Here is a 23546-nt window from a genome sequence, read left to right as displayed (position 1 = left end):
GAGCAGAGAGCAGTTAAAATACCGCACGGCAATTTCCATGTTAATTACCCAGCCGAGAGATGGATGCTTTTCACTTTATTGTTCGTTTAATGTATGCAAAGTGTGTGCGATTGCAGCATGAAAACTAAGAGGTGATTGTTCTGGAAGCAAAACACGCTTTGACATTTGGCTTATTTTACCATAAACACTGGTTTCAACTGGCGAGCACGCTAAAAAAGACAAGACGCCGGCCTGTAACGGCGGCCAGCTGCACGGACGAATGGTGCATTACGGATAAAATGAGAGCGAGCCACCTAAGGCCTTCAAAGTGTCAGACTGAATAAAAAAATACTCATCCAGAGATCTACAATTACCACCCTTCATTTACATAACCTCACTCAAACTCTATAAATCATCATTTCCCAGTACACTCGAAAGATTTCAAGTACCTCGGAACCCAAAATATGACTTTTTTTTTACAACTCTTGCGTGGTTTGCTTTCTTTTATTTCAGTAGCTTTATCCTGGTTATGGGTGCAGTAAAGATGAAGCCTATTAGAATGTACACTATGTCTGAGGAATGATATATCTTGGAAGGGATGGCCGTCCATTATAGTGTACCATGCATACACACCTGCATACCTTGGGGCAATAGAGCATTGCCAATCAATCTACTACCATGGGAGGAAACTGGGAACCCTGGATGAAAAACTCCATACACATACACATATATACACACACAGGAGCAGGAGCAGGCAGCAATGGTCCACAATGTAAAGGTGCATTGTGGACCATTGCTGCCTGATTCTGCTCCTGTGTGTGTGTGTGTGTGTGTGTGTGTGTGTGTGTGTGTGTGTGTGTGTGTGTGTATATGTGTGTGTATATGTGTGTATGTGTATGGAGTCCTGTAGTAGATTATCTAAGGCTAGGTTTGAACTCTCTTAGCAAAGTCCTGCATCATTCCTTTTTGTGAATGATGCAGGGTTTGCTAAGAGGTTTCAAACTGAGCCTTAGATAAGAAAGACACACACACACACACACACACACACACACAATTAATAAGTATGAGAAACTTAGTTAATGTGAGCAATATCCAGCAGATGGCAGGAGGAATTTGGAGCGTTTCCAGATTCCGTTCTCACATATTTATTTATATCAAGTAAAACTGCAAAGAGTGAATTAATAATTTCTCATTAATCAACAGACATGATAATAAATAGTTCTAAAATATACTCAGGGAATATTTTAATTACACTACAGTGAGACAAGCAGATTTGTGTTGGACCTGAGGCTTTTAGAAGACAGAATGACTCTTGAATCTAATCCTCTGGAGCAGATATGGGTCACCAAAAAGGTTTGCTCCCAAGGGTTCTTTGCTCCACATCGCTCATGTTTGTCTCACGTTATCTTCCTGCAAGAAAGATGGATCTGGCCTGGAAGCCAAGCTCAGCTGGACGCCACTCTGCAGAGAGGAGCTTAATTTTCATTTAGGAAGGAGACAGAGACAGAGACAGAGAGGGGAGATTATTACGCAGGTGTTGCACATTAATGACCATTTAAATCGGGTCATTTGAGGGGATTCGGAAAGGCGTTCGGCGGGTGTGTAAATACTGGTGTGTGTACTATATTTAGTATTTACACACACCAGTATTTACACACCCGCCGAACGCCGGGTATATATATATATATATATATATATATATATATATATATATATATATATATATATATATATATATATATAGAGAGAGAGAGAGAGAGAGAGAGAGAGAGAGAGAGAGAGAGAGAGAGAGAGAGAGAGAGAGAGAGAGAGAGGTGTGTGTGTGTGTAAGTGGGCCCAAACATGTGGCCATGGGGAGTGATTAAGGGGGACAGGATATAATCCGTCCTTCGTGTGTGTGTGTGTGTGTGTGTGTGTGTGTGTGTGTGTGTGTGTGTGTGTGTGTGTGTGTGTTTGCGTGTGTGTCAGGCTGCTGGCCAGCATTGTATGATTTAATGCTTTTTGTTTGTAAAAAACAAAACTCTAAACTGATTCGCAAACTCACCCAATCAGCCTCAAACACACTGTTTGTGTGTTTACATATGTATACACCCACACACACACACACACACACACACACGCGCGCGTGCACACACGCGTGCACACACTCACACTCTCTCTCTCTCTTTCACACACACACACACACACACACGCACACATGCACACACACTCTCTCTCTCTTTCCCACACACACACACACACACACACACACACACACACACACACACACACACACACACACACACACACACACACACCACAAACTACTGTTCTGATAAGAGAGGAAAGCTGCCAGTCGCTCCTATCACCAAGGCACAGTTTATTTGTATTAAAAGGTTTTTGAGTGAACATTGGAATTAGTAAATATATCAAATATAACAATTTAGTTTGATATTAGAAATCTATTTTTTTTTTTTAGTTAATTCAGGGAATATGTCATCTTAATCGTAATCATGTCAGTAGGATCTAAGCTTACAAATCTCAGTTGGGTGGCTTTTGTTCAGTTGATATTAAATTCTGTTTTACATAAAAAAATAGAACACACATAAAAAAGAAAGCTATAATTCTACTAAAAACTAAAAAGTACATAAAAGAAACATAATAAAAAGTCGAATATTTCCTGTGCTATTCAGACGGCTATAACGTCCCAGCATTTGTGAGACTGTGTATTAAATAACAGGGGTTTATTTACATTGTAGATTTGAGTTAATAGTTTGCTGTACAGAGCTTTTTTTAATGAGACCATATGCAGCCTTTTCTACACTATTTGTCATGAAAAACTCTTTTCAAGTACACGACCATAGTTTCGATACAGACTGCAGCAGACAGAGTGATCATCTTTGTGAGGTGTTTTTATACACCAGCTCAGCTCTTGTGTTCGGGGACGTCTCTGTTGACGCCCTAAACTGGGCCTTCCTCTCACCCACCCAGGCTGTGCTCCAATCCCACATGGCGAGAGGGTCCACCTCCCCGAAACATTCCCGTGGGGGGAACAGCATGCTCAGCGGAGACCCGGGAGGCGAGAAATCTGTTTTCACACACACAAACACAACATATGAACAACCTTGATATTCACTATTGCACTTTATCCTAAATGATATGGTCCAATACACTTCAATAAATTGCACCAGTCAAAAAAACCTTCCTACTTTTACAGAGATGCCCAAGCAATTTCATTTAGTTGGAGAAAGAGAAAGGAGGGGAAAAAAAACAATTTGGTAAATGGGAACTTTGCACAACCCTATTGAGAAATGTGATTAATTTGGTGACACAATAAACGGTGAAGTCGCCCATTCAATTTCCTGAGAGCCACTATTGTTCCCATAACCCCCTCCTCTCTACATATCCTTTAGCTAAAGCCTCAAGATACGGCCTAAATTATTAGCCGTCTAATCTCTATAACGCTGTTTTTGGTGCTATCTCTGAGTTGGGGATGCATGCTGTATGTGCTGGGGCTTTATGGAAGTTGGGCTTGGAGATAAGTGTAATGGTGAAAATGACAATAAATCATATCCATGTGCAGTGAACAGTACAAAGAGAAGAGATTATAAAGTAAAATGTTCTTTGGTGATTTGGTGGCAATGGCACAAACCTCTTCAAATCATCTGAAATCTAATCCTGTGTAAAAAATAATGAAATCAACACTGAGGTCATTTCGCCATCTAGTGGACTCTCAATGCAAATGCTGCAGTTTTGCTTTTAGATAATTAAACACAATAAACTGGTACTTTAGTCGAATTTTACAGGTGATCAACATTTCATTTAATTTAGATGTTTTAAATGCATTTAAACTGTGGTTTAGTTTGTGTTAACAAGACCGCAACTAGCCAATACAGTTAGTTGTGATTCTGATTAATCTTTTTACAAATCTTAACAATTTGTTCAGTCCATACCTTTCAAGCCCTAATAAATGGGTTGTAATACATTAAAAGGGTTATGATGATTTATTATTAGTAGCAGTAGTAATAGACTTGGTAGTAGTAGTAACAGGGTAAACATTTTCAATGGTTTCTAAGTTTTGGCAAATCATTGGTCAGAAACTCATGAATGCATCCCTGAGACCATGAAAATTCACATGTTTAAGTAGGACATTTATTCCTTTGCACATCAGTCACATTTTTAAAGTCAGGTTTGTGGGTAAGTGGTAGCTCAGAGGCAAATATGTTGGCCATCTGACTGGTAGGTTGTAAGTTTAAATCACAAGTGCTCAGATGTATAAATGAGATAAACGTCGCTCTGTATAAGGGTTTCTAATAAAAGAAATACATTAAATTAAAAGAAGTCATCAACACTGAATGGAAAACAACTTTCCCTTCTTTCTTTAAAACCTAACCAAACACCATGGGAATGTGGTCGAGCTTGTGCATTAACGGTAGAGCCGGAGGAATCGAGTGGTAAGGATCACACACCTGTGCATAATTTTTTTTGACGTGTGCTCTTTTGCATTGTGCTGCACAAGGATATAAAGGAGTGAGACGAGAGACAAAAGAGAGAGGCAGGACAGAGTGTGTATGTGTGTGTGCATAAAAAGTGTAAGTGGATGTGATTGTTGCAAAATAAAGCTTTTTTTGTTGTCAACTTGTCATCTGCCACCCATTCTATCCTCCCTGAGCCAGCGATGTCTCCACAACCACATTCTAAGCTACATAGTGTTTGATCTCTTGATTTATATGTTTAACACTTTCTAACTTACTGACCAACTATAAGTTATTATTAGTTATTATTAGTTAGCATTAAATAAGTTATTATTAGTTAGCATTAAAAGCTTCATGTGTCTTTTGACATTTATTTTGGCTCAGGAGTACAGACGTGGTATATGTTTTTTTAATGGCATTATGTTAAATGTGTTAAATTATTAAATATGGGAATTTGACATAATTACAGATGTTAGTAGTTACAGGTGCTCACTTGCCTGATAAAGTTCCACTCATCGACTCAGCTGTCAAGGCCATGATGCGAGCGTAGTTCACGTCGTTCATGAAGGAGCCATCTGAAGAGCTGATGATGCTCGTTCTGTTACTCGTCGTGTTGTCCTCAGACACTGACCCCCAGCTGTTCCACAGTGAGCCCTCCCAGTCACTGCAACAGAAAGAGGGTGTGCTTCTCATCGCTGTTCTCTGTGGGTCCACTGCCTGGTACTCCGGCTCATCGTCGACATCAACCTGTGCCTCAAACTCGGATGGTCCACATATGTACCCAAAAGTGGGGGTGGGGGAATAGGGCCGAGGTAAGGAAGAAGACTTTTCACTCAGTGTGCTAAAGAGAAAGACACACAGTCATTAGATCATTAATTATGTTATATATATTTCATATATGATTTACATATTTCTTATTACAGACACAGTGTGTAAATTGCACAGTATTAGGTCTAGAGCAGGGGTCACCAACATGGTGCATGACTAGATATAGATGAATATCATTAATTATTAATAATTAACATATAATTAAAGGTAAATTGAGCAAATTTGTTATTTCAGAAGTGTGTATCAAACTGGTAGCCCTTCACATTAATCCTTAAGTAGATCTCAGTTTTAAAAAAGGTTGGTGACCCCTGGTCTAGAGCATTGCATGCCATTGCCCATATTCTCTAATACAACTTCTTGTCATATAAACACATTTCTCAGGTTAAAAATCCGGATGAAACCAGAGAACCCAGAGTAAACACAAGAATATGCTTTTAAAAAATGGTCTCACCTGTGTCTAGAAGTGAGCTTGAAGTACTCGTCATGTGCTCTTGTGCTCATCGTGTCGTCCGGGTCATCACCAGTGGACAGACAGAAAGAGGTTGTAGAGAGATGGCTGTAGGAAGGACTGTATTGAGAGGGACAGCCAGTGGAAGCTGCACACACAGACTGCAGAGAGCCAGCATCCACGGTCAGCTTAGTGGACCGACTGGACCTAAGAAAAGATAGATGAGAAAAAATACATTTTATAACTATTAAAGAGATTTAAAGATTTTATTGATGGACATTAGATGAAAGGCTGACTGGAACAGGATCAGTTTCTTTCTGTTCGTCATTATTAAAAATCTTCATCAATGAGTTTCATGAGTGGGCAATTATTTATAATACCTGTGCAGCAGTAAAAAAATGAAATAAGGATCAATTCTCGAGTTGCTAAAGCAAAAGCAGGTTTATCCAATAGTTGCTCATGAATCATTTGGACAAAGAGCTGATATTATATAGCACAAAAATTGTGACTCAAAATGGTGTCAATCTAATTTCCAAGTATTTATATTGCACAAGTGTCTTTTTTTGTTACTGCAAAATGTTTTGTTTACACAATTTTATCAATTTTTTAATGGTGTCACCATTTCACTATCTTTAGTAAAGGATTATTCCAGGTCAGGGTCACTGACCTTGGATAGCTAGCCATGAGGGTAGAGTACACCATGAATAACATTCCAGTATCTCTCTCTCTCTCTCTCTCTCTCTCTCTCTCTCTCTCTCACACACACACACACACACACACACACACACAGGAGAAAACAAAGTAAGCACATGCAGATGTAGGGGGGAAAAAAATTAAGAAAATTCAGCATAGGAATTAGCAAAGCAAAGACCCTGTAACTGTCAGGTGCCAATGCTACTCGTGCACCATGTCACTGGTGGCAAGAAATGTTAGTAGTTCTTTTATTTGAAACAGCCTAAATAGTCACTTTTATTACTTTTTTGTGTCTTCCTATAAAAAACAAATGGGCATTAGAAAAAAAAGAATAGTGGTACTGTGCTGTCTCTAATGGTGACATTCTGTCTGGAAACATAACATTACTTTTCTAAAGGGTTGTTATCAACTCATACTGTGTTTGAAGGTGTTCTTTAAGCCACTTCCTCTGCCTATGGTCTCTAATCTAGTTTCTGGCCTTTAGGTCTACGTGGCCTTTTGTGTCTGTGAATTCTTGCTGCATTTTAATTCGACACACATCCAGACTCTCTAATGAGTAGAGTGGAGCAGCAAGTCCATTAAAGTGAGCTGTAGGCGAAAAATGTTTCCTGGCCAAGAGCAAGACTTCCTCTTCCATTTATGCTTAATGACAGTCTAGTCACAAATCCTCTCCTGTGAATATTGTTTTTTAAACTATGTGTAGATTAAATGGGAAAAAAAACTTCTGGCCTTTCCCTATTATAATATTTAACATGGTATATGAAATTATATAAGCTATAAGAAGTGTATAAGAAGTTATTGTAGACAATTGGTCATTTCAGACAGCTTTGTTAGTATTAAAAATACATGATATCTTCGACAGAGAATCTTTGCATGTTCTGCAATCAGAGTTGGTCTTTTAAATGTCTATAAATAGTGCTATATATCATCTTGAGTTTGTAAATGAAGCCACTGATGTTTAAAGCTATAAAATAGTCTATAGAGGGAACCAGGTTGAACAAGTCTAACCTTTGACTGATTGCCGAAGAGTCAGGGTTAATTCCAACAAGAAATAAAATGATAGGGTATATGTTGATGAACAAAATCCTGTTTACAGTCCACAGTATTCCACAGAGAGAAGAAAATGCAAATATTTGATTGATATAAGAATTTTTTCAATTCAAATGACTGATTCCAACATTGTAGCACTTCACCATCTCACCACTACTTAGCTTGAAAAGGTTCTACAATTTTAAGTCCCACATATTTTACAATCTCTACTACCATCTCTACTATCGGACTCATCAATATGCTGAGCAGATTGACAGGCCATGCTTCCCTTCTAACCTATTTCAAGACGCTACTGTAATCTGATGTTCTGTATATTTGTCAGTTGTGTTCATTTCCTCAGACACCAGGCACTCATGTAACCTTGGTGCCTGGTGTAATCAGACACAGATAAAGCCAAAAGCGGGATGGGATATACGCTAGGTGTGTGTCTGTGTAGCATAGAAGAAAAATTGTATGAATAGAAAGAATATATCTACCCCAAGATTAGATATGCCACTTTAATTAACCATAATTTAATTATAAAAAAAATATCTCTTTCTCAACCAATCACATCTCTTACCACTTCCTTTTACTACACTTCCTTTTAGCTCTTTTTTGAATTGTAAAGTGACCTTCTCATAAATATACAGATTTCAATTCATTATACAGCATTTCTAATAATGAACTTTTATTCTTATGATATGAGGAGAAAGATATTGATCTGTTCTCACTCGTCCTCAGAGCTGACACTGTGGTTGTCATCTGTAGGCAGAGGGGGAGGAGTAGGCATCAAATCGACCAATCGCAGTGAGGCAGAGTACTGCAGAATCCTGGGAGAAGTGAACGGTTTCATGCTGTTGGGCACTCCCACTGTATTAGCAAGGAGAAATCAGAGAGAAATCTGTCATTTATAGCATTACTATTGCACAGCTCTGAAATTGTACTATGCTCAAACATATGGAGATGCAAAACACTACACAAACATTAGATATGTGTAAGATATCTAATTGTGCAGTTCTACATTTAAATGCAAGTGTACCTGGATTCTGGCTGAGTCTGTGTTGATGGACGTTGGATGTGTTGCGCAGCATCAGCGCTTGTTGGTGTACAGGCACTAATGGAGCACTCTTTACTGCATGCAGCTCTGGAGAGAGCATTTAAACAAAACTTAGGCACAGAATTCTTTAAAACACATCCAGTCCTTTCTTAATCTAAATTATTCACAGAAAAAAGAAAGAATAATACAAAGAAGAAATGCACGTGTGATTGTACAGTGTCAGGTCTAGTGTATACACACCGTTCCCTTATTTTGTTACCAATGGTAGACAGGAATGTAAACATAGACAGTAAGTAAATGTAATTCATTACTGTACTTAGGTAGCTTTTTTTTTGTTGTTGTTGTTGTTTGCTTATCTGTATTTTACTGAAGTATTTCCATTTGGAATTAAATTTTACCTTCAATTATCTTATTTTTACTCAACTACATTTTGCTAAATCAGTAGTTAATTTTTTATTATGAGTGAATAAAGTACTTACTAAAAAACTTACTGGTCAAGCACGCAGCAAGCCACCAATTCAGGGTAGAGAGCACGCTCTGTTTTAAACTTGTTTTGATTGCTGCTTGGTGGTATCTACTTAGCCTGAACACACAGTTCAGCATCAGATCAACAGCAAACAGAAAGTTTTAAAAGTAATAAATGATTGAAGAAACCCCTGACTCTAACTTGCCACAACACCCGTGGCCTTATTTGGGTGATATTATGGAATTAGTTGAAAAGAAGGTTTTGGGCTTATGATAATTTTAGTAGATGTGTTAGACTCAATTAATATCACTCTATGAATAGATCGGTGTGCTAAGAGTAACATTAGAGTCTTTTCACATACACTGAGTTGATTAAGCAAAGAGTCTTGTGACAAAAATGATAAAAGGAACATTATATCCATAATAAGTCATAGCACTTTGGATACTCAAGTACATTTGAAGGCTAATATTTTTCTATTTTTACTCAGGTGAAAGTTTTAAGGGAGCACTTTTACTTTTAGTGGAGTAATAGTTTACTTAGGGTATTTCTACCTTATCTCAAGTACATGGTTTGCGTACTTCATCCAGCGCTGTTTGTTACCACTTGTTTAACATATCACCGTTTCCTGTTACTTACTGCACTTCACTTTAAAGTCATCACACTTGAAGTCACATACTATAAGGTTCTATATACATGTACTACAGTACTACAGGTACTTCATGACCTAAATCTACATGAACATTTCTGGTTTTGGTGCTATAAATACTGGATTGAGGCACCTGGGCCACGAATGGACAAAATTAATTAGCATTTTTTAAGCATCATGCTTTCTTGTTGTCCCTCTGTGTGTCTGTTTGCCTAACTGAGTTACAATACCACAAAATAATGTTTATTGGATGAATGTGGAGTTACCACAGTAGCCTACATATGAACTAAAAATATCCCAAAATCTTTTTACATTTGTCAAATGGTTTATACAATATCCTGAAGTCTCCTGAAGCTTCCTTGTGGTATGAATAGAATAGAAATTGCAATTTACATAACTACATGTGTCGCTTTCCTGCTAACATTTGTTGACAAACTAGCTAGCTTCCTAGCTTCCCAACATTTACTATGTAGTATGTTGATAAGTTGTTTTTATTGTACTGTTTATTAAACCGATTTACCGTTATGCAAAATATATAGTATTATTGTTCATTCATGCATATAACAATGTGATTCGTATGTTGGAGGCTCTGAGTATTTCAATATTTAGATTTAATGTCATATTCAGATAAACAAGTCTTGATTGCAAAAACTGGAGATGCATGCGAAAGTTAATCAGTGAGGTGGAGGTTTTATTAAAAGTATTGGCCACCACCAATGGCATTCTGGTGCATTGTGTCACCAAATCTATATTTCTTCTATTCCTTATTGCAAAATCAGATTTTGCTTAGCTCACCTCTTTTAAAGTTTTTCTCCCAGGATTCCTTTCGAACACCCATATTGGGCTGAGCAGGAAGAGCCCGTTTCCATGGCAGCACTTGGCACTCATTTGTGACAGGTGACTTGGTAGCAGGTTGAGTGATGCGTATCGTCTCTGAGTTGTGCTGCTGCGTGTTGAGGTGAGGCATTTTGGGGCATTGTCCTGGACTGTTAAAGGTTTTCATGGGTTTACCAGTCAGATCCACATAGAAGGTGCCATAGATGCCACAGTTGTCTGGCACTATAGGTACAGATGATTCTTTTTTTTCTGTTATGGGCAGAACTGTTGACACAAGTCAGAGAAGAAACAAGGACAGATTTATATTATAACCAGAAAATGCTTATAAGTAGACTTCAGTAGAATCTGGGATTTGCCTTATAATTATGGACATGCGCTCAGAGAATGCTCCGTCAATACATCCACAAGTAATATGTGTACAAGATTACAGCTTTATATGGAACACATAATCAGTAAATGCTTTGTTTCAATTCAGAAAGAATGACATTTATTAGGATATAAATATACTATATATATATATATATATATATATATATATATATATATATATATATATATATATATATATAAAAATCTTTTGGTCATTCTATTTGTCAAAGTGTACCACCTATAAGAAACCATTTACCCTATTTGGGTAAACTGACTGAAGCTTTGTTGTATTTACTCTGGTGTGTTTAGGGTGTGAACCCACAAGTTGCATTCAAGTGTGAAGCAAAACATCTGGTCTGAGACTGGATCGAGGAATAATAACTTCCTAACAAATCCTAGTGCAGTTCAGTTTCAGTAGGAACATTCAGCCCAGACTTAACTGCAGAAAGGATAAGTTATGTAATTTTTGTCATGCGAGCTGCTAAAACGACATGTAAAAAACAAACTGAACAAGAGGACCAAGCTAAAGTTATCTGGTAAAAGAAGCACAAAAAATTATTTATTTGTACATTACTTAATTCTTAGTAAACTTCTCCTTGTTGATTTTACTATTATTATTTGGGCTTAGTTTGGCCTATTTCTTGTTTATTTTTACCACCAATAGTAATAGTGAACCAATAGTATTCATTTCACTCTGACTTGGACTTGACAAACAGAGTTACAGCAAAGAATCAGACTTTTGCTCTTAAACAAGGATAAATCAAAGTGAATGTAAGTCTATCTTCAGTTTAATTGGTTCTGACTCACTGGTCCTCCTGAAATCTGGCTGCTCCTGGTTTTGTGTCCACAGGCTTTGGAACTGTTCACCACTCAAGTCAGGTTTCCAAGGTCCTGACATCCATGGAGAATCAGGTGCTGCCATCCTAATCCAGAGCACAAAAAAAATGATGAAATCTAAGGCAAATATGTTATGATAAATTACAACAAAACAAAGTAAAAACAAAAATGTAATCATACCTGTGCTTGATGATGAGATCTTCACTAGCAAGTCTATATAAACCTAAACAAAAGGAAAAATGCCTTGAAGACTTGATGACCAAAATGCAGTGGTAGATGTTGCAAATCTGATGTTTACCTGTTTTGTGATGTCTGTCTCTCAGACTGGCGGGTCGGACATGTTTCCGATACAGACAAGCAGCTGTCACCATCATTATGCACCACAAGAGGGCGCACACACTTCCGATAAACACTGGCTCCCTCATTAACACCAAAACATCAGACATGCTCAGGGAGCTTTCGTGACCTGGAACTGATTTCTGATTTAACTCTGGCAGAGAGAGAGAGAAAAGGCCGAAGACAGAGAAAATAACACATATCTTGGTTATTTATTATATTATTATTATTATTATTATTATTATTATTATTATTATTATTATTATTATTATTATTATTGGTTACATTTATTATTTGACAGTGTTGAAGTATGTTTGCAAATGTTCAGAGAAAGTGCAGGATGGAAATCAACCGATCAGGGAGAAACAAGACATTGAAACAGAGAATGTTCCAGAAAGACTGAAATACACCCGTTTTTTAGTCTTGCCAAATTTGCTGTAGAAAACAAGCTACATAAAAATGCAAGCATTTAAATATGAAATCTGCAAGGTATAAACGGTACCTATGAGCAGTTTGTATGGATTTGTCTGAGCTCCGACTCCAGCACCGTTTACTGCTGCGACCCGGAGCCAGTACACCCTGCCAAGCTGCAGTTGCCTGATCTCCAGTGTGTGTGTGCCACTGTCCACTGTCCAGTTCAGATATTGCTGTTCTTTTTCCTGCACACACCAGACCTGAAACACACAATGCAATACAGATCCAAAATACAGCATAAACATCTTCAGCATGTACTGTATATCTTTCCAAGAATTAATAAATGTCACGGCATGTGCCATTTCTCTGTTATGCTGTGAATATAATAAGATTGTACATGAGTATTAATACTATTTAAACTTAAAGCAGATAATCATTAGCACATCTCTATGTTGCAAGAAAAAACAAATGTGTACACTCTAACAACACTTATAACTATAAGTTATCACTAATAACTCACTAATATCACTAATAACTTATAGCAATTCCAATATCTGACAATGGGTTTTCATTAAAGGTCAGAATGGTGCATTTTTGTTCTTTTTTCAGTACGGTTCAGCATATTCAATATTTAAACGATCGACAATTGGCAAATGATTTGATAACAACAAATGACATTTTATGAGTCCTAAACTTTACATCATGCAAGGAAGAAGATCCTTAAAAATGATTATCTTATCATTACACAGGATGTCCAAATCTAACTGTGCGTCACACAGCTGTTTGTGTGTCCAGAGTTTTTTTAATTCTGGACTAATGATCTCCATTAAACAAGGACTACATAGGGATTAGAGGATCGTGAGACTATTTAGCTAAAACTTAGCAGAGTTTTATTATTACCAAAAAGTTTTTGTTTGAAATTTTGTAGTCACAAGAAGCAAAATTTTAACTTGGTAATAACCACTGTTTTACTGTACCAACTCTAAAATTGACAACAGATCTCATTTTATTCTGCAAAGGTTAAATCTAGGGTTAGACATAGGAAAGCATTATTAGTACAACTAGATATGCTGACCAACACAATCATGCACAAAGAAAGTAAAACTAATGTGTGCATGTGTGTTACCTGGTACCCCTGAATGATCCCATTGTGAGCCTCATAAGGCGGGGGCTCCCAGCTCAGCTGGGCCGTGTCATTGTGTTCTGCAGGCATTGTTATAGACACATCCTGAGGAGGAGCGCTGGGAACTGAAAAGACAACATAACTATTAAAGTCTTTAAAAACATTAACATATTTCATTGTCTAATGAACATGTGGACAAAAAGTTTGTAGACACCTGACCATAAGATTCTAAGTGCTTTTTAGGCCCCATATTTATTCCCCATTTACTGTTAAAACAAACTCCACTATTCTGACAAGTTTTTCACTGGTGCTTCCACAGTGCTCATTTGTGTGATGTAGTCAGTTTTAATCAGCATAACAATTCATCTAAAAGGTGTTCAATAGGTTTATATCACTATCAGGGTCACAACCTGCTAATTATTAAACATGAATATCTGCAAGTCTAGGTGAGACTAAGCAGTAACTTAAAAAAAACATAAACACCATTGTTTATTGCTAATATCTCTAAACCTACAAATGTATTTATAAGACATTAGTATGCCATGAAACACATTCTGATAACCTACCAGTTTCTGGGACTCTCAAATGTCTTGTGTTACTTTCTCTGCCATAAAGTTTGCTCCCATAAGGCCGGACTTTAAACTCATATTTGTAGCCCCTCTTCAGGGGACCGATGTGGGTCTGAAGTGCAGGGTGGGCCACTTTCTGTGCCATCCAATCAGAACTGGCAGGCAGGAGAGAGCGGTACAGTACCTCAAAGCCATCCAAGTAGTGTAATTGTTGAGTTGATGACTGAAGCTAATCAAAAGGAGACAAAATAGGACTTTTAAAATAAGCACATACAAATCAATCCTACTGTTTAGCAATATGCACTTCTCTAAATGACACTGCAATATAAACTTTACTCCTAGCACAGTGCAGCTAAGATGGTGCCAGTGTAATCAGTAAGATAATGTACAAATTACCTTCCATGTCACTTGTGAGATGTTAGATGCAGTTCTCAGAACAGTGACATTCTCCAAACTGATGCGCAGAGCAGATAGTTCTTTATGAAGGTCCTTCTGGCTGCTGCAGTCTAAAGCAAAAGTACAGATAAAGTGTTATGATATACTACCAGAACTTAAATTAAATCCCCTGATTTTGTCTATTTTTAGGTGATTTCATTCTCCAATTGAATGCTTATCAAAAAAAAGCCATATCAGCTGCAAGTACTGATGCCAGAAAGACTATTTTGAAGTTATGGATAAAACCATCCACTTCCACAACTTTTACTTGGCTATCATACTTCAGAGACATTGTCTTGTTATAAGGTACCACTGCCAGGCTCAACGGCACAAAGCACAACACTTAGATTTTGGATAAATATTGCTGTGATGTTGCTAGATTACTTTGGCTTTCTGACTTTTATTTTTTATTTTTCTTCCTCTATACAAGTAGTCGCATTCATGGCATCTGTTTGTACATAGGTCTTTTCAACTGTGATCTGTGATATGTTTCTGAAGTGAAACTAAATTTTTATAATAAAAAATAAACTCCAAGAATTAACCAACCTAAAAACTTTGAAATACATATACAATTCTTAAATGTATGTGTAGTTTAATGATATATAAGCAAATTATCAAAATATATAAAGCCAATATATTTACTGCATTGCCAACTAGGGTTTTGTAATGTTATTTACTGTTAATTTGATTTTTAATTGCAAAGCCATTCAACTAAAATTACGTTTTATTGTTGTCATGCTCTTTATTTTTTGTTATAGAATTACTTTTTTTTTTAGATGTATTCTTTTAGTTAGAACACCATATTCAAAAAAGAGTCCAGTTAATTATTGATCACAGCACCTTAATTTTACCCAGAGCCTCAACAGTGTCTAATTAAACAGGATGGTCAAATTTTAGACAAAATGCATTCAAATATAAATTACATAAATAACAGCCTACAGAAAAAAAATCTGTCTGCCAATGTATAGAAAAAGCCATCAACAATTATAAGGAAATACTGAATCAAGGAGCAAGACAATTATTTAAAACACAGTCAACACAACAAAACTTCATCAAGGGAAAATAGCGAAAGGTTTTTGACTGTCCGAGTCAATTAAACACCTGTTGAGGAGTAACCTGAGTGAGAAACTTCTTAAAACACACAACTGCAAGCTGAGGTACAAGGAAAAGCAACAAAAAAATAATTAAGCCACAGAATCACCATGATGGAGTTAGTATTCCAATACATTTGCTCACTTAAATGTTGGGGTGTTTGGCAGAAATTGCCAAAATTGTTGCCAAAATTGATTAACAAATCAAAATCCCAAAATAAATGCTGATCTATTGTCTAAATTCTGATCTATCTTTTAATTACAAACCCAAATATCTTCAGTGTGATGCAAAAACAAAACAAGTGGCCTTGCTATTCAAATACTTTCAGACTTAACATGTATCTTACTGTAAATGTACTATGTGCACTATTTGCTGTACAGACAAGGTTTATGATTAATATTTACCTTCCACAAAGAGCTGAGCGCTGGCTTTAGACTCGCCTACATCATTGACTGCAGTACAGGTGTACCTTCCAGCATCCTGCAACGTCACATAGTGGATCTGAAGACTCTGGTCTGGATTAACCAAATACCTAAAATAACAAAGCACAAGACAGAAGGAACGCCTATAAAACTGTTTGGGCTCTAAGCCAATCATCATAGACTTATTGAAGAAATGTGTCACTATAAGTAACATCTAAATGCTAGTGTCTCTAACCTGCCATTGGGTAAGGGTCCCTGTTCTCTACTCCATTCCAACATTGGCACTGGGTCACCTTTAGCCTCACAGAAGAAATGTGCAGACTCTCCCAAGCTCACAGAAACATTCTGGGGTTCACGGAGTAACACAGGCTTCTCTGAAGAGCAAAAACACAGATAGAAAGCCTTATTTTTTTTTATCAGTACTTTTTTCTGACTTTCTGCAAATCTTTCAATCAGTACATTTCTATATTATTATATATCTGTAACATCATAAGTCAGAACTTTTTGTCAGCTTTAAGCAGTTTATTTAAATTCCTAATAAATAGTCTTACTAAATTTCTTGCTACTATGCTTATGCGTATTTGTAGTTCTTCACTGAAGAAGGGTTTAAGTAGGATAGGATTTTCTTAATTTTACTGGAGTTTACCTTCTTTTATTTATTTAGATGAGTATATACACTTTGACCTCACAGGCACAGCAAGCAATTTTTATTGCAAAAGAAACAAAAAGTGTTCTTTTTACTCTAGTAGATGTGTAGTATGTACTTCAAATGTCTTTTAACATATCAGTTAGAATGTCTATTTTTGTATTGGGTAAAAAATTTACAGTAATCTGAAAAAATTATGGAAAGAAAGCTAATAAATAGCATTTAAAAACTTGTTGGTAAAATAAAAATCAAAATGCAAACTAAGAAAACCTGCTGTCTGACCGAAATGTTATTCTTATTATAATCCTCAGTTTTAAAGTGAAATGTGCACTATGTAGTTCACATTGGCCTAATGACAACACAACAAAAGATGGAGACACAATCTCACAAAATTTCAAAAAGATTACCCAGTTGGGTTTAGAAATGATGTTCTTACCAGATCTAACACTAACTAGCATTCACATAATCCTATTTAACAAACAAACCCTGAATTTTTTCTTCAGTAAAATGGTCAATATAGTGTCCTAAATATGTTTATTTAGCCTGAATAATTTTTTTTTTGCTATATCCAACACTTCAGCCAATCCGGGCTTTATGGCAGAGCGACCAGACGGAAGCCTTTCCCCGCCAAGATACATAAAAGAAATGATTTTCGAATTCCAAGTGGGCTTTTGGGAATTTTATACTAAGCAGAAGATTCTATCTGGCCAATCTGATATAAACCCCACATTGTTGGAGTGTTTCAGTGATGGTTGCTCTTCTGCAAGTTTCTACCATTGACACACATGATCTCAGGAGCTTAACCAGAGTGGCCACCAGTTTCTTCTCCTAGTTGCCTAGTTTGGCCAAGCTCTACAAAGAGTCCTGTCTGTTCCAAATATCTTCTGTTTCAAATTATGGAGATCTGTGTGCTACTGAGAAATGTTAAACCAGCTAAAATTGTTGGTAGCCTTCATTAGATTTGTGCATCAACATAATCCTGATTCTGAGCTCTTCAGGCAGTTCCCTCAGCCTCATGTCTTGGTTTTTTCTCTGCTCTGATATGCTGCTAGAATCAATATAGACATGTGTGTGGGTGTGTGGCTTTGCAAAGCATGTCTAATCATTTAAATTTGCCACAGGTAGACTCCAATCAAAGTGCAGAAACATCTAAAAAAAGAAACCAGAAAAACTAAAAGTGCCTGAGCTAAATTTAAAGTGCCATAGCAAAAGGTGTGAATACTTATGTCGAAGTAATATATTTGCAAAGCACACTGATAAAACTTGTGCAAAACTTATGTAATTATGTAAAACTCAGTATAAATCTCCAACATAAAAATGTGAAAAAAAAATTACAAATCTGAATACTTTCTGAATGCACTATATGAAAATATTTGTATAAATTACTTTAAATTAATGCTACAGGTGATAATTGTACTGTAAAATGGCAGCATAACTATATATAAACAGTGCTCACCCAAAACTGTTAACCTGGCTGCTCTGCTTTCTCTGACTCCAACAATGTTTGAGGCCACACAGATGTAAACCCCAGAGTCCTGCTTCCGGGCTGGAGCTATTATCAACTTCCCATTGATCTCCTGGGAAATAAAGAATGATAAGATAATAATCACCATAAATAACTATTTACAACACAATGGCATGGTTTGTTAGTCATCTTCCTTCTACAGTCTTTACTCCACATATCAAGCCTCACAGTGTAGTGTTCATCTGTGGCGTTGATAAGGATGCCATCTTTCTTCCAGGTGATGTTAGGTTCAGGATGTCCCACAGGTGGGCTGCAGTTCATCATAGCCACCTCTCCTGCAGCCACCTCCACATCACCGGGCTGTATGCGAAAGCCTTCACGCAGAGCTTTAAATCAAAACAATAACATTAGATTCTTCTATAAAGAAATTCACATATTTTAGGTATTAAGCAGACAGCAAATGCAATGAGTCAAACTCAAACTCATTCAATTCTATAAAAAAGTAGTTTTTGAGGCAAATGTCAAAGGGTCAACAAAAGACAAATGAGAAGATTTAGTGTACAATGTTTTTGATTTCATAATTTCTGCTGTATTCACTAGTAAAAATTAAAACCTTCTATTTTTCACTGGCCCAATATTTTCCCAGGCAGCGCCACTCTGATGTCTCAGTCAGCTCTGAACTGCGAAATACACTGAGCAGCTGTGTGTTTGAGCTCCAAACTCAAAGTGTTGTTACTGCTCAATTACTGCAATGTTTGTTTGAGGGAGCAGGGCAAACTTTGACACCTGACCCCAACTAATCTTGCTGAAAATCTTCTGAGGCTTCCGCATCCTCTGGCCAATTCTGACCTTAAGCTTAAAGCCTGTTTGAATAGTAAATGATACTGCTCCAGCTCATCGATTTCTGTCTGTCTTCATTAAGCACAGTGGCATGGAAATGGATTACAAACTGAGACATCTCAGTAAAACCATAATAAAAAACACGTTTTATCTTTCATAAGTATATTGCGCATCCAGGTTACGACCAAAAAATACAAAAGATGATATGCTTTCAGTATTAAATAATTATAAATGAACACACTTTTTTACCTGCAATATGCAGAGAAGCATTCCTGCTGACTGCAGTTCCTGCACTGTTTCGAGCTAGGCAGGAATACACTGCTTCATGAGACTGGCTTTTCTTTCCAGTCACCACACTGAGAAAGAAAAGGCTACCCTCAGGCAGGACGATGGGCCGTGACTGGCTGTCCATCTTCTCAGGTTCCAGAGGGATGCCATTGCGGAGCCACTGGATGGATGGCTCTGGGGTTCCTTCCGCTCTGCAGGAAAGTGTGGCAGGACTTCCTAAACGCACCACCACATCAGATGGGTGATGCACTATCCGGGGAGAAACCTCATCAGTATGCAGCCTGGAACCTGAAGAAAAAGAAAAGAATTGTTATTAATGTCCTTTCGTTTAAAACAGCAATGACTCAATGGTTAAGACTCAGGTTTACTAGTTAATAAGCACTTAAGCAAGGCATTTAACCCTGTGTGCCCAAGGATTGCATTATCTCGGATGATCTGGTGTTTCCTAACAAACAGGAGGTGCTAGTTTAGTGTTCAGGATGTTGATCAGAAAGTCATGAATTTAAATCCCAGCATCACCAAGTTGCCATGTTTACCACTGTGTAGCATCCCTTCTCCTTTTAACAACAGTGTGTATGTACATCTGGGAACTGGTGAGACACGTTGCTTTTGTTTTGGTAGAGAAATGCTGTTCTATTCATATCTGATACAAGGTTCTAACTGCTCAAACTGGGTATTTGTCTGGATGGAAGCCTCTATTGTCAGGATAGAAACATAAGTTGCTCTAAACACTGCATATACCCTGCATTGAAGCTGCCCATTTCATTGGCACTAATTCACCCCTATACCATCAGAGATTCAGGTTTTGATTGAACACTGATAACAAGAATGATGGTCCCTCTCCTCTTTAGTCAAGAGGCATAAATGGACAATGGACACAATGGACAGCATTGTCCATGGTGTCCAAAAATAATTTTAAATATCTAGCCACAAATCAGTTTTCAACTTTGCCTTAGTCAAATTTAAATAAGTTTTGGCCTAGAGAAGACTGGTGCTACTGAATCATCTTCTTTGCATGATGGAGCTTTAACCTGTATTTGTGGATGTCATAGTAAACTGTGGTCACAGACAATGATTTCTGAGGTGTTGCTGATCCTATGCAGCCATTTACATTAGAAAATTATGCCTGTTTTGACCAATATTGGTTTTCACCCTTGTCACTTGTGCACAAAGATTTCTCCAAATTCTTTGAAACATAGTAATAAAATGATATTAAGCACTGTTGATGATAGGATATTCAAAGTCTTCACAATTTTATGTATAGGAACATTATTCTGAAATAGTTCCACAATTTGTATACAAAGTTTTTTGCAGATAGATGAACTTCTGCCCATCTTTACTTCTAAGAGACTGCTTCCCTAATATACTCTTTTTATACACAATCATCTTACTAGACTGTTGCCAAATAACCAAATTAATTATGAAATATTCCTCCAGTTTCTTTTTAGTAACACATTTCCTGGCTTTTGTTGCCCTGTTCCAACTTTTTAAAGATGTATTGCAGCCATCAAATTCAAAATTACATAATTTTATCCTCAAAATGGTACACTACCTCATGTTTAAACATCTGATATGTTTCTCAGCATCCCAACTTTTATTTGTTATCTAGCTACTAAAGTCATAAAAACTGAAGTGAATTTTCTGTGCATGTGTCTGTAAAGTGATATGTTTTCATTTTACAAAAGTGAGACTTCCAACATTGGTGTCTTAAGTATGAAAATAACCTAAACTGTTAAAGCCAGCTGTCTCCTTGAGGATTAAATAATGTTGACAAAATTCTATGGAATCAAAACCATCTTCCTTTGAACATAAGACATCTTTGGAGCTAGGGGTCAAGTCACCCTAAAGCTAATATAAATAAACAAAATTCTATTCTTGGATGGCATCGTAACTCTTGTGTCACATGCCTGCTCTTGAAGACCACTCATTGAGCAAAATGAGGAAGTGGGTTTCCTGTGAGGATCTAAAAAGCAGTCAGGTCTTTTTTTTTTTTTTTTTTTTTTTTTTGTGAGGAACAAAAGGCCTTCACTTACAAACACAATCAGGCCCTAGCAGGATATCCATCACCTGTGCAGAGAGCATTCCAGCACAGACACTGCTATTACTGGCCCTTTACAATAATCCCTTTATACCCAACACCAAAAACGCACCAATCACGTCATTACGGGAGTGCACATTTGAAACAATGCAAACACACTTGACTGTGTTTTGCCAGCTACTATATGGTAGAGCAACCCTTTTTTGCTATAGGGTCACATCCTATAGTTTACTTTTATCCACTTAGTAGTATTTTATTTTATAGTACAATTCCAATTACGTTGTGACACTTACAAATCTCATAAGCCCCTATTTGATTTACACTAGAACATGAAAAACATATCAAATGTTTAAACTGTACAATTGTAATCAAAATAAAAATGAATTAGAAATATAGAAATTAATAGCTGCAAGATGTCTCAAAAGTTTGTGACAGTGTGATGTTTACCAATCTGTAGCATCCCCTCTTCTTTTAAGAACACTCTGTATACAGCTGGGAACTGAGGAGACCAGTTGCTGGATTTTGGTAGAGGAATGTTGTTTCATTCATGCCTAATACAGGATTCTAGCTAATCATCATTCCTGGAACTTCTTTGTTGTATTTTTTTTATTTTATTTTCTGATGCACCAAATATTTCAGTTTGTGAAAAGTCTGGACTGCACCCTAACATTTCTACTATCAGCTAATGTCCTTGTCCCTTGCACACAGAGATTTATCCAAATTCACTAAATCTTTCGATGATATTATGTACTACAGCTGGCAAGGTATTTAAAGTCTTTGCAAATTGATGTTGAGGAAAATTATTCTGAAATTGTTCCACAATTTTAACTTCTGCCCATCTTTACTCTGCCTCTATAATATACTTGATTTATACCCAATCTGGTTCCCAACCTAATTAACCTACTTTGCTGCAAAATATGTGTCCAGTTGTTTTCTTTTAGTAACACTTTACTTTTCCAGCCTTTTGTTGCCCCTGTACCAACATTATTGAGACATGTTGCACCCATCAAATTCGAATGACCTTATTTTTCTTTAAAACAATACATTTCCTGTTTTAACATTTTAAATGTTTTCCATGTTCTTTTGTAAAGACAATAACAACAACAACAACAACAACAATAATAATAATAATAATAATAAATAATCATCATCATCATCATCATCATATTCATAATAATAATGGTTTGTTTGATTAGCAAATCATTGCATTCTGTTTTAATCTGCATTTTACACAGTGCTCCAAATGTTTTGGAATTAGAGATGAATAAATTAAACACTTGTTTGTCAACTTCAGCAGGCTTCCGGTCACTACGGATGTGTAAGCAGCTCAACAATGTAGAGTGGAATGTGCTACATTCTTGGCATAACTGTCATCAACTATAAAAAAAAAAAAGTTTCTATTGTCTCCTAAAATTAAATTTCCTGAACAGGCAGAAATAAACGACCTACTTGATCTCTGTTATGAAATGAAGGACTTTCAAGAATACAATGGACAAACAAATGGATTGAACAGGAATGCATTTAAAGTATAAGGTTAAAATAAGACTAAAATATAAGATGTTCTTTCTGTTACTCACCTTAAACTAACCCTAGATCACTCAGTCAATCTTATAAAATTCATAGTAAAAACCTCACTTGTTATCTTTACTTAAAGGCATTATAGTTATATACATTATAGTTAAACGTTATAGAGCAACCCACTGTGTCAAGCCTAAATAATACATTTAAGTATAAAACACACTTCTCACCTTGCAGGCAATGAATCACTGCAGCAACCAGGTACACCCTGAACATCGGCGCTGCTCTGTTCACGCGCAAACCGGAGAAATTAAGTCTGGTCAAAAGTTTAACGCATAGCTGTCTCCTTTAATCAAATTCCCTTAGTTTATCCAAGTTTGATCGATATCAAACACCATTCATAAATCCGTTAGTAGTTTGAGAAGCGGTCTGTCTCCTCTCTCACACTCTCTCACTCACACACACACAGTTCAGCACATCTGTTAAAGATAGCGCCATCCGGATTTGGGACACTCCCCACACTGGTAGAGGCGCGAGCGCAATGGCGCCTATCAGTCTAAACTCACGCATCATTTAGTGTATAAACAGATATACTTTTAAGGGTTTTAAATGTTATTTACTATAAAGCTTTCTTTTTTAATAAAACAAAGACCCTCAAACCATACCCCACAATACACCCTGGGATGGACATAATTCAGTAATTGTACATCATTACCA

At 36.8% G+C, this 23546-nt stretch overlaps 1 protein-coding gene across 1 annotated transcript; it reads right to left on the bottom strand.

Annotated features, from left to right (window-relative positions):
* Window positions 1-2321: 2321 nt before the first annotated feature.
* Window positions 2322-23340, bottom strand: robo4 (roundabout, axon guidance receptor, homolog 4). Its single transcript, XM_083567568.1, has 19 exons — window positions 23060-23340; window positions 19235-19561; window positions 18374-18531; window positions 18137-18257; window positions 16270-16408; window positions 16017-16144; window positions 14482-14591; window positions 14083-14314; window positions 13520-13641; window positions 12482-12653; window positions 11942-12133; window positions 11824-11866; window positions 11614-11729; window positions 10396-10701; window positions 8471-8575; window positions 8163-8301; window positions 5713-5916; window positions 4931-5274; window positions 2322-3046 (listed from the first exon to the last, which is right to left on the bottom strand). The coding sequence occupies exons 1-19, from the start codon at window positions 23103-23105 to the stop codon at window positions 2853-2855; spliced, it is 3198 nt and encodes a 1065-aa protein (XP_083423694.1). The 5' UTR covers window positions 23106-23340; the 3' UTR covers window positions 2322-2852.
* Window positions 23341-23546: the final 206 nt, after the last annotated feature.

The sequence above is a fragment of the Silurus aristotelis genome (genome assembly GCF_946808225.1).
Source record: "Silurus aristotelis genome assembly, chromosome: 18".
NCBI lineage: Eukaryota > Metazoa > Chordata > Actinopteri > Siluriformes > Siluridae > Silurus > Silurus aristotelis.
Note: the sequence above shows the minus strand (reverse complement) of the source record. Positions and strands in the feature narration are given on the sequence as shown.